Source organism: Heloderma suspectum, chromosome 2, assembly GCF_057233095.1.
Source record: "Heloderma suspectum isolate Gila_16-S chromosome 2, 16-S_ref, whole genome shotgun sequence".
NCBI lineage: Eukaryota > Metazoa > Chordata > Lepidosauria > Squamata > Helodermatidae > Heloderma > Heloderma suspectum.
In genome coordinates this window covers 310,116,444-310,128,766 of record NC_139459.1, presented here as the reverse complement: position 1 = coordinate 310,128,766, position 12,323 = coordinate 310,116,444, and the positions used below count along the sequence as shown (strand labels likewise).

Genomic DNA, 12,323 nt, shown 5'->3' with positions numbered 1-12,323 from the left:
ACACACACACACACACACACACACACACATATATATATATATATATATATATATATATATATGGAGAGGGAGAGAGAGAACATTCAGCATGGCTCTCCATCCTTTTCCTTATAGTTCTAACTAGGCAGAAAACTAGATGACAGTCCTATTGTACAGCATTGTTATGCCAGGATTTGATGTGATTCTATAGGATACTTATGGTGCTTGGGTTTTTCTTTTAACGGGAGATATAGACCTACACATACACATACACATACAGAGAAAGAGAGATTAAACCAATTAGATCCTCAAGTACTCAGGGGCTGTTTTTTTTACTTGTCTAACATTTGGTCTTACCCTTCTCTCTTCAGAAAGTGATGATGAGTATAGTGACGATGATGATATTAGCTGGAAAGTCCGCAGGTCTGCAGCCAAGTGCCTTGAGGCTATTGTCAGTACCAGGCATGACCTTCTGCAGGATTTCTACAAAACACTCTCCCCAGCTTTAATAAGCAGGTTCAAGGAAAGAGAGGAGAACGTTAAAGCGGACATCTTCTGTGCTTATATCTCTCTGCTGAAGCAAACCCTGCCCATTCAGAGCTGGCTGCACAGTTCAGATGAAGCAAGCAAGGAAGATATCCCTCTCACCATGCTTCAGAACCAGGTGAGACATGGAGCAGTGAGCCAGTGTTCTGAAGGGGTGGCTCTGCCTAGTACAGGGGTGGGCAACTGGTGGCCCTCCAGATGTCATTGGACTGCAACTCCCATCAGCCCTAGCCAGTATAGCCAATGGTGAGGGATCATGGGAGTTGCAGCCCTGTAACATCTGGGAGGCCACAAGTTGCCCAACCCTGGCCTAGAAGATGGTTTTAACAAAGTGTGGCTGGTCTACAAGACAGATTGCTGGAAACAATGAACCTCAGCTGAGCTTACATTAAGTTTGCTAGCTTTGGTTCAAATTGAGCTCTGTTGCTCAAGACCGGGGTAGGGGACCTTTTTGGGCACCGAGGGCCATAGTCCCTCTGGGGAAACATGTCGGGCTGCATGCCAGTGGTGTGTGGGGCCATAAATACATACATATATATTATGACGTGCACACCTACCTCTGTTGGCAAACAAGAATGCCCCGAAGTATGGGATTCTGGTTCCATTTTACAGCGAGAAGGAGGAGGAGACAGGAAGCATGTAGGCAGCAACAATGGCAGGGCACTGCCTACTGCTCCATGGAGGAGCTGTTCCCCTCTCCAAATGTCTTGGGGGCACCAGAGCTTTTTTTTTAACAAGACAGTGAATAGTGTGCCAAAGCATTCAAGTCTTCTGGTGATTTGTGGAAATGAGACATACTACAAGAATGTAAACTCATTAAATGAGAAAATGCGCCATTGTTGGTGCCTAGACGTGTTGTGTTGTATTCCAAGTAATGCGACTCCTCTGTCCGCAGTAGCAAAGCAGTAAGCAAATTAAGTAATTAGGTGGTGAAATCTATATAGTTTCCCTGTAATTCTTGCTCAATTGTTAGTCTTAACAACGTGTCCTTGTATTATGAAATTGAGAGACAACCACCATTTAAGAGTCGTGTTTCACTTCCTGAGTTTGTCTCCGTTTCAATGTTATCAGTTGTGGATTTTATAGCAATGTGCTGTGTTGCTATTGACAGCCCACAAAAATAGATTCTGCACTAATTCTAAATTTGCTTTCGAGATTGGGAAGTATTTAAGCTCAAGTAAATAATGCCAGCTTGGGGTCCTTAGTTTGACAGATCCTACTGTGTGGATTTTGCGGTGCATTGCGGCTGAACTGAAATTTTAAAAATATCTTCTGTCTAAATAAAGGTTTGGACACGATGCACTTTTTAACAGAAATCTTTTTGAAAAATGGTTTGTGCAGATATTGTTTTGTCCCCCCAAAATACATTTCTACATGTTTGTGCTTCCCTTTCTTTCTAAAAAGAAAAAAAAATCTCATGTCCACATAGGTCAGCCTTCCCCAACCTGGTGCCCTCCAGATATGTTGGACTTCGAGCCCCATGAGCCCCAGCCAGCATGGTTAATGCTCAGGAATTCTGGGAGTTGTAGTCCAAAACATCTGGAGGGCACCAGGTTGGGGGAAGAGACTATTAAAAAAGAAACAGTTGCAATTCTTCCTGTGAAAGAGAGACCATTTGCTAATGGGGTCGTGTTCCCTTTTCATGCTGAATTATTAATGCACAGTCTTGGGCGTGGATCACTTTTAGTTTTGTGTTGGGTTACTCCTGTGTTTCTTTCTCACCTTACAGGTTCCAAACATCATCAAGGCCTTGCACAAGCAGCTCAAAGAGAAGAGTGTCAAGTCGAGACAGGGATGCTTCACTCTCCTGACCGAACTGGCGAATGTTCTCCCTGGTTGCCTTGCAGATCACGTCCCTGCACTGGTGCCTGGTAAAGCTTGTCTGTGGGCTAGGGAGATAGCAGGGCAGAAGGTGCACAGTGTGCACAGCAGCCTTCCCCAGTGTGGACCCCCCCCTGATGTCTTGGAATCTGACTCTCATCACTCCCAGCCATTACGGCCATGCTAGCTGGGGCTGATGGGAGTTGTAGTCCAAAATATCTGGAAGGCCCAGATTGGAAAAGGGTGGTGCAGAACACTTTTCATTCTGAGATGTGAGGCACCAAAACAATATGGTAGTGGCTTCTCTGCTGCTCATGTTTCCTTCTTCATATGCAGAGCTCATCTTCCATTCTCCAGTGCAAGTCAGTGGATATCTTCTTCCCGCTTTTTATTCTTTAGCCATCCCTAGTGCTAATCTATTGCAGCTTGACTGTCTTGATTTTTATGGGCTATTCACACAATTCTTCACTGTGTTCCCAAATCACATTTTTTCCTCCACATAATCCTTCCACAGGTCCTTCAGTGATGAACGGATCCCTATGGGACAGAGAGGGAGAGAGGGTGGAATGCATTGCTTAGGCAGTTGCTCTGCTGCTGTGTGCTTCTTTTTGTTTTTAAAAAGAAAAGGCAGCTATGTGCATCTTTTGCAGGCACAACATGGCTGCATTTGCACCACCCAAATTGGACCCCAAAGTGCTCTCTTCTAATTTATCCCCTGGTGGCGATAGGTAGGATGTGGCGGGGGCTCTGCCTGCCATCACTTGATGTGGCAGCCAAAAGGTTGGATCCAGCTTTGTTGTTGTCCCTGCAGAATGAGGGATGTGGAAGTCTGGTTCCGCCAGCGATATCTGTTCCGCAGATGCAAGGATAACAATGTATGTCAGTCTTCTCTAACCTGGTATTCTCCAGATGTTTTGGACTTGAACTCCCATCAGGCCCAGCTAGCGTAGAGAATGGCCAGAAATGCTGGGAATTGTCATCCAAGACATCTGGAGGGCACCAGGTTGGGGAAGGGTGAATTGCATGCGGTCACAGAGGCCACTGTTTATATTAAATAAGGCCAGGTGATTGCTCCCAGCTGGAGCTATATGGTGAGGGAGCCCAGAGCCTTTAAAGAATTAAAAGATAATGCTGGTAAAATTTTAAAACATCACAACATGATGTGGCTGAGGTGGGGAGAGGGAAGCATCATGTCCACAGCTGTACCACAAGCTCGGTAGCAATGGGTGCACTGTCAGGGGAAGAACTGCATTTTCCTGTTTTGCTAAGGCAAAACTTTGCAACAGAGAGAGGGAGACATCTGAATGTTACACAACAAATACATAACAACGGTGCATATATTGCATGGAAAACATGTGTAAAAATGTTTATTTAGGAAAAAAAAATATTTATTATTTATTTATTTAAATGTTTATTTAGTAGAAATGACTAAAGGACACATGGATCAGGTTGTTTCCAGACAAGGCTTTTATTGTGTAATTGCCCTGCTTCATTCATGGAATTTTACAGGGGCTGCAGACAATGAAGTCTTCAATTTGTAGCCTTCCCCTGTTGTTCTATCACTTCTTCCATCTTTTTTCTTACCAGAAAACCTTTAAGGAAGAAAAGACAGAATCTCTGCACAATGCCCTTTGAGCGTTAGTGCAAGGAGCCCTCCGCCTGGAAGCACCCTCACTGAATTAATCCCCCCATTCCTTTTTGTATTGGTTAAATCTGTTTGAAGATACTATGCATTGCAAAAAAAAAAAAAAAAAGATAGAACAGAGATGACAAATCTTTTCTCCAAACAGGAATTGTTTTCTCCTTGACTGATAAGTCCAGCTCCTCCAACATGAAGATTGATACACTCTCTTTCCTTCATGTGGTTCTTTGCAACCATGCCCGGGAAGTGTTCCATCCCCATGTTAAGGCACTGCTACCGCCCGTTGTGACTTGCATAGGAGATCCCTTTTACAAGATAACATCAGAATCTCTGCTAGTTACTCAGCAGCTTGTGAAAGTCATTCGGCCCCTGGATGTGCCCTGTACGCTTGATGCCAAACCTTATGTGAGAGACCTGTTCTCTGCTACTCTGAAGAGGCTGAAAGCTGCTGACATTGACCAGGAGGTGAAGGAGCGGGCCATCTCTTGCATGGGACAAATTGTTTGCAATCTTGGAGACCACCTGAGCAGCGATCTCCAGCCAACCTTGAGGATCTTTCTGGAGAGGCTGAAAAATGAAATAACTAGGCTGACCACAGTCAAAGCACTGACTTTGATTGCTAGCTCTCCCCTCAAAATAGACTTAAGGCCCATTCTAGCAGAAGGATTCCCCATTTTGGCTTCCTTCTTGCGTAAGAATCAGCGGGCCTTGAAACTGAGTACCTTGACAGCTCTGGACATCTTGATCAAGAACTACAGCGACAGCCTTAAGCCAGCCATGATTGAATGCATTCTGATGGAGCTTCCCGACTTAATTAGCGAGAATGATATGCATGTTTCTCAGGTGGCTATCACCTTCCTTACTACCTTAGCAAAGGTATATCCCTCTTCCTTGTCCAAGATCAGTGGGACTGTTCTCTCGGAACTTTTTCAGCTTGTTTACTCACCTTTGATGCAAGGGGGAGCCCTGAAGGCCATTGTGGAGTTCTTTCAGGCATTGGTCATCACCAAGACAGTCAACATGAGTTACGCTGAACTGCTGAAGCAGCTGACAGGCCCAATCTACTCCTCAAGCCCTGGCGGGGTATCTGTGAGTTTGCATAAGCAGGCCTATCACTCAGTTGCCAAATGTGTGGCCGCCCTTTCTTCTGTATGCCCCAAAGAAGCCCCAGGTGTCGTCAGCCAGTTCATCCAGGATGTGAAGAACCCCAAGTCCAGCGTGGCCGTGAAAATGTTGGCCTTCCTTGCACTGGCTGAAATTGGCCGCACCACAAACCTCAGTGCTCAGAAGGAGCTCAAAACAGTGATACTGGATGCCTTTGCTTCACCCAGTGAAGAAGTGAAATCGGCCGCTTCCTATGCTCTTGGGAACATCAGCGTCGGCAGCCTGAAAGAATACCTCCCCTTCATGCTCAAAGAGATTGGAGGCCAGCCAAAGCGACAATACCTCCTGCTCCATTCCTTGAAGGAAGTCATTAGCTCTTCCCCAGCAGACAGCCTGAAACCCTACGTTGAGGACATCTGGGCATTGCTCTTCAAGCATTGCGAGTGCACGGAGGAAGGGACGCGCAACGTTGTGGCTGAATGCCTGGGAAAACTGACTGTTGTGAATCCTTCTCAGCTGCTGCCCAGGCTAAAAAAACAACTGTCTTCAGGTAATGGAAAGGCCAGGACTAGGTCACTGTAGGGCTATGTGTGATGTCTGCATTAGACCCCACTCCCTGTCCTGACTGCTGTCATTGGGCCAATGCTGGGGAAGGTCCCTTGGGGGTTGGGGGAATACTGCCCCTTCCAATGTTCGTCTTTATTTTCCCCCTTTTTAAAAAGTTGGCAGTTCTTCTTCAAATACTATTATGTTTTAATGTGATGTTGATTTGTATTAATTTTTATACAAAACCACCAATTAGTGGAGAGAAGGGCAACTAGATGGTACAGTAAGTTATAGTATTTTATGTTGATTTCTGTTTGGAAAAAAGCCAAGCTAGAAATGCTGAAAAATGGGGGGGGGGCACAAAAGTGAGGGGAACAGTAATGGGGGAGAAATTCTGTATGAAGAAATTATTACTTTTTGAGGGCAAATTGGGGTATGTGATTTTAGCTAAGGTGGCAAATACTGGGTTTCTTCTACAAAGCATATTCATATATTTGTAACAAAACAGTGTATTATATGGGGCATTACTAGTGTACATTTTATTCAGATGTCTTAACGCTTGCCTAAAGGAGGCTGTGTCAAATATAATGCACAGGTCTGGCTTAACCACTAGACTAAGTATGCTATAGAATAGGGTTCCACTCACATTGGGGTTGCTGTTGTGGAGGACTTATATGAGTGCAACTTTGTGGAAAGTGTGCCAGACTTCCTTTATATTCTGAATATTTTAGAAAATTATGTCTGTCCCCTTTATATAAGAGGGAACAGTGGCTATATTCCTAATTTCAAGGGACTACAACCAGGGTGGTGGTAGTGGGACAGGGGAGATACATCACTGTGGCACTTTTAGGAAAGAAGAAGGGTTCAGGGTCTGTCACTGTCATTAGCTTTGCATGTAGAGTAGAGATTAGACAGCGACCAAAGAGATATGGGCTTCCAGGATACAGCTGAGCACAAAGTCAGTTCTTTAAGCCAGTGCTGATGGTGGGAAATAAAGCACTGAAAATGTTCTTAAAGTCCAATTCAGGCTGTGTCCATTGCCAGGCTGAATGTTGTCCAAACAATTCTGCTCATATTATGACACATTTGTTTTCCTTTGGGTGCTTTACAGGAACTTTGACAATCTGCAGCAGCTGCAAATCTGCATAAAAATCCTGTTTCGATGGACTGTTTTAAAAGACATTGCAGTTAGCTGTCAAGGAGCTTAAGTATGGAGACTAGTAATGCAGCAGCAACAGTAAAATTGTACTGTTAGCCCTGTCCAGCCAGTTGTCCCCCAAAATGTATCTCATGCACAATTACTACCACACAATGCTTGCTACCTTAGCTTGCATTTCTTTGCTATTGTGTGTGTGATCTGGTGGGGAAATCAGAATAACAACCTTAACAAAATTGAGTTTGTTGTAAATTTAATATCTCTGTTCCTTTTTAAGTCAATGTTTCTTCTCCACAATTTTCATTGTAGGTTCCCCATATGCTCGAAGCACAGTAGTTACTGCAGTCAAGTTCACCATTTCAGATCATCCACAACCCATTGATCCCCTTCTGAAAGGATGCATAGGTAATTTTTGGTTTTTACAGACACCTTCCTGTGATATCACAACAGCAGACATTGTTCAGCTTTAAAAAATACACACACGCGCATGTATGCACACTCATATATATTACAAATCAATCACATGGGCTATGCACAAGGTTTTTCGAAACCTCCTAGAATGCAGCTTCCATTAATCAAAAATAAAGATCTAGTGGGAAAGGACCCTGCTAGCCATCATCTGTGGAACCGCAAGACTGCATGCATGCTTTAGAAGGCCCTCAAGATGTGATCAGTTTACCCTTTTAGGAGGATAAGAACAGGGAAAGGGGAACTGGGATTGCTTCTGTGCCTGATCCCCCTCCTCTTCTCCCTGGTCTGATGGGTGACTTGGGGCATCTCTACCCCAGCCTAAAATCCTGCATTTAAAACGGGGCTTTCTGCTTCCATTTTAAATGCAGGATCACAATGGACTCCCTTTACATGTGCTTCCTTCCCCCCATCTCTGAGTCTTCCATTATCTTTCATTGATCTCGCTCCTCTTCTTGCCACTTTTACTCTTTTCACGGAGGAAACCGAAGCGGAACACAACGGGGTTTTTTGATAGCTCATTATCTGCGATCCATTTAGTGCAGGAGACGCCTTGAATGATCATGGTGTCATGTAAAGAACCTGCAAACTTCCATGAAGGAGCAATCTCAATCAAAGGATAAAAGCTCCATGTGAAGGAAACCTTGGACAGCACTGATCACCTCAAGGGCAAATGTACACATGGTGGAAGACTATGGCTCAAGTAACCCTGATGATAGAGGTACTCCCCCAATTCCTTTCATGGAGATATCCCCATGCAGCAACCTGTTTCTGTACATGGCTTGGTTTCTCTGGATTGTGAGTTGCATTTCCACTGCAATCTTAGCTCCACAGATTAAGCATATGAGAATTCAGTGGGGTTTTGGAGCCAAGGTGGTAAGTTATGGAAGAAGATGATAAATACAGGTCAAGTTTTCTTCTGTAGTTCCAGCTACGTTGAGGGTGCTGTTTTTAATATTGATTGATCTCATTTGTCAAAAGGAAATTTGTTCGTCACTACACATGCTGGCATTTCTGTAACGTAAGTGGGATCTGTTTCTTCCGGTTGTTTGAATCTTTTCAAAGAATAAAGGACTGTGATCTGAACAAATAACTGATCTACCTATATTTGTATTTGGACGAGAGTTGGGTTTATCCAGTGTATTCAAGATTTCTTTGTCATTCCTCTAATAGCAAATTTCAGTGTTTGCCTATTAGTTTAGAAATGAAGACCCTCATGTGGCGCAGAGTGGTAGGCGGCAGTATTGCAACCGAAACACTTCCCACGACCTGAGTTCGATCCCAGCAGAAGCCGGGTCTCTGGTAGCCGGCTCAGGTGGACTCAGCTTTCCATCCTCCCGAGGTCGGTAAAATGAGTACCCAGCTTGCTGGGGGAAAGGTAGTCACGACTGGGGAAGGCAATGGCAAACCACCCCGCTACAGTCTGCCATGAAAACGCCAGCGTAAGCAGGCATCCCTCTAGGGGTCAGTAATGACCCGGTGCTTGCACAGGAGGAACCTTTCCTTTCCTTAGAAATGAAACAGGGCCACCCAAAAATAAGGTTGTGGTGGTTTCTACATACTTGGGGAACTCCCTAAGGGTGCAGAAGTACATAAAGTTGTTCATATAAAAAAAATCAAATTTAAAAAGAAAACAAAACTGGTCCTGTGAACTTCCAGGACTTCAGTGGAATGTTAAGGGCACAGAGATAAAGGAGTCTTAGAATATCTTATCTCATTGTCTGGACAGGCAACTTCTGGATTCACATAGGAACTCCTGTCTTTCTTGTTACCTTGTGTATTGTGGGGCTGGGAGAAGAGTCCAATCACCACTACAATTTTAAATCCTAGAATTCTCCATTGTTTTCTATGGACACCTCTCACTTCCACCCCAGTTGAGTACAACCCCAGTGCTGCCACCAAAGTTACTACAGTGGCAGCAAAAAAGTGGTTTGCTGCTGTAATTCGGTGACGTGGTAGCAATAAGAGCCTGTTTAGTTTTAAAACAAAGCTAAGTAGGCCCTCTCCAGGTGAATTTGGCAACACAGCGGTGGGTTTTCAACTTAATCTGGGGTTTTACAATTTAGGGCACAATCCTATGGAGATAGTCATCAGCCTCCAAACTCAGAGGCTGATTATCCATTGCAGGGCGGCTGGAGCCCCAGCTGTCCTGCATTTAGGCTAGACAGGTGATTTCACCTGTCCAGCCAAGGAGCTTCAGAGCAGGAGGGGGGGAGGTCATGTGGCACATAGGAAGCTGTGTAATGCAGGTCACCCCCCAGGACCGCCCCCTTTTCCACATCTCTGTGCTCCGTTTCCAAGCACAGAGACGTAGCTGGCGCAGAGGGAACTGCACCAGCGGGGAGGGGGAGGGGAGTGCCATTTCTGGGCCCTGAGGTCGGAGCCCTGGTTCTGACCTCAGGCTTTCAGCCCAGGAACTGAAAAATCCTATGTCCCCCAGTCGCTATCTAGGGGACATAGGATTGCTCCCTCTATCAATTTATAATGAGGGAAAGCTCTTATATCTATTTATGTCTAAGCTGTCTCTGGCCCTCATGAAGTCATAAAAGAGAAAAAGGCAGTGCTTCATCTACCATCTCTTAAATGGATATACTCTGTAAACTTAATAATCTTTGCAAACTTTACACAACCATTCTTTGAAAGGGGTCCAATTTCTGGCAGCCAGTATCCTAGCAGCAATCAATATATTCCACACCATTTCTTTAGATCTAGGATGTATCTGTTCATCTACATAACCAAGCAAAATTGTTGGAGAGTCACTTGATGCAGAAGCATGTTAATATTGTGCACGCAACTGTTTCCCCAAAATAATTTATTAGGAAACATTCCCACCAAATCCGCTTTACTATTCCCACTTCACCAACACCTGCTTCCCATATAAGTGACTCAGTTCCCATATATGTGGGTATCAGATAGTGGTTCTCTTTCATTACTAATGCAAGGTGAACTTGCTGGAACTTGTGTGAATATCTGCTTCTGAGCTTATGATGGAATAGGAATACCAATTACTCTCTCCCATCTAGTTTTGAAATGACTACTTTCATCTTCTAATGCAGCCTGCCCCAATGTGGTGCCTTCCAGATGTGTCAGACTACAACTGTCATCATCCCTAGCCAGCATGGCCGTTGTGTTCTTTCGACATTTTGACAATTATTTCATGACTCTCGGGATGTATAGTAGGCTAGCAGAGCACTGACTATTAAAAAAAAACAACAGGTTTTTTTGCTATTACCATACAGGTGACTTCCTGAAAACACTTCAGGATCCTGATTTGAATGTTCGGCGTGTTGCTTTAGCCATGTTTAATTCTGCTGCTCACAACAAACCTTCTCTAATCCGAGACCAGCTCAGCACAGTCCTACCCCACCTGTACAATGAAACAAAGATTAGAAGGGAACTCATACGAGAGGTATGGACCTAGATGATATAATAATTCATTTCAGTTTTATTCTCTACTAGGGAAAATTGTGACACAGACAAATTGTGACCTTACAGCTTTTTCATGAGAATAATGTATATATTCTTACTGTATAGTGCATGAGTTTATCCTGATCAGATCTATAGGAGTGGAGATCACCTATAGTCAGCGTGTTCAAGGATTCAGCCTTAGTGGCAACTATGTGATCTACTCTGTTGTCCAACAAAGGGACAATGACTATTCTGCTGAATGTTTTGAGAGGGAAAAAGTACAGGGAGTCAAGTTGAACATGAACCAAAATAGGAATGAACCTTTGTTTTTTCTTGAACCAATCAGAACCTGAGCCATTATCTGAAAGTCTGTTGAACAGAAGTTCTGGAACAGAACTGGGTGTGCATGTGAATCAGGTTACCGGTTCAGAATAAGCGTTCACCAAACAACACCTCAGCATAAAATAAAACCAATATTTGGGAGGGTTTATGTATTTTGGGTTTGTACAGGCTTCTGTACTCTGTTTTCATCAAGGGCTGGGCCTGGGAAGCATTAAGCCCTGGGCTGGAGACTTGCCTCCCCTTTATGATGGGTTTGGTCAACATATACCTTACAACTTGGAAGGGATGAACATGTAAGATGTATATGAGGTAATGTAACAATAGAAGACAGGACATACTTGGTGTCTGTCAAATAGTCTTTACGTGTGTGGTGCAGCGAGAACATATATGCAAAAGTAAAATGAAGTTGGAATATGTTTGAAATAAGGATTGATCTGCAAACCCAAAGTTGGGGCAGGAAGACAGGAAACAAGATTATCAAAAGATGGAAAAACAAAGATAAGGCTCAAGCAGGTCCCATTCAGATGAATAGGTATGAACGCAAATCTGGAGGGAGGAGGAGGTGACAAAGTTAAGGGTTTCTTGCAGTGCGCCGACTGGAGAAAGGAAACTAATGTGCACTGCAGAATCCCTCCCCCATGCTGCAATGCTCAACCAGCCTCTATGGGTGGTAGGTATACTGTCTGGTGTATATCTTCAGTAGCTAGGCCTTCAGGGCCCCAGGCAGAGCAAATGGCCCAGTCCAGGCCTCAAGAATCAGAGAGGTGAGTGAGCAGGCTCTCAGGGGCCCAGGAAGCCTGAAGGAGGGAACGTGGTGGGTTGAGGAGAAGGCTCACTGGAGAGGATGTTCCACTTCTGGGCTGGCTCTGGGAGTTCCTGCTCCCCAGGGGATTAAAAATGTTCAGAACATTCTTAGTGTTAATTCCAGGCAGATTCATTCTATTTTAGCTAGCTAGCAGGGGATTACTGTATCTAGAAGAGGGAGTAATGGGGCCAAGGTCGGCCCAGGGAGTGCTGTTAGAACGCTGGGACTGAAGCCAAGAGGTAGCAATCTCCCAACAGATCAGAGAGAGCTATCAGGCAGCATGGGGATTGGTGGTGTGTGAATGGGACAGAGCAAATGATAATGAGAAATAATGTATTTAATCTTTTTCATATGAACTGGAACAGAACCAGTTGGTTATGTGTGCCATAATCAGTTATTGGCCTGAACTGGAATCAGTCTGGAACAACTTCAGTTGCACCTGATCCTGAATCGGAACTGAGCCCCCAAATGAATGTTTTTTCATGGTGGCTAGATAGGGATGTCAT

General features: G+C 44.3%; 1 protein-coding gene across 2 annotated transcripts in view; it reads left to right on the top strand.

The window, feature by feature from the left end:
• Positions 1–12,323, top strand: part of LOC146354962 (cullin-associated NEDD8-dissociated protein 1-like) — a 39,343-nt gene that overhangs the window by 22,965 nt on the left and 4,055 nt on the right. For both annotated transcript variants that reach the window (XM_084840247.1, XM_084840246.1), the window contains 5 exons: positions 351–643; positions 2,255–2,396; positions 4,137–5,642; positions 7,104–7,199; positions 10,502–10,671. In XM_084840247.1, the coding sequence (XP_084696373.1) occupies positions 351–643; positions 2,255–2,396; positions 4,137–5,642; positions 7,104–7,199; positions 10,502–10,671 (2,207 nt within the window). The remainder of the gene's footprint in view (positions 1–350; positions 644–2,254; positions 2,397–4,136; positions 5,643–7,103; positions 7,200–10,501; positions 10,672–12,323) is intronic.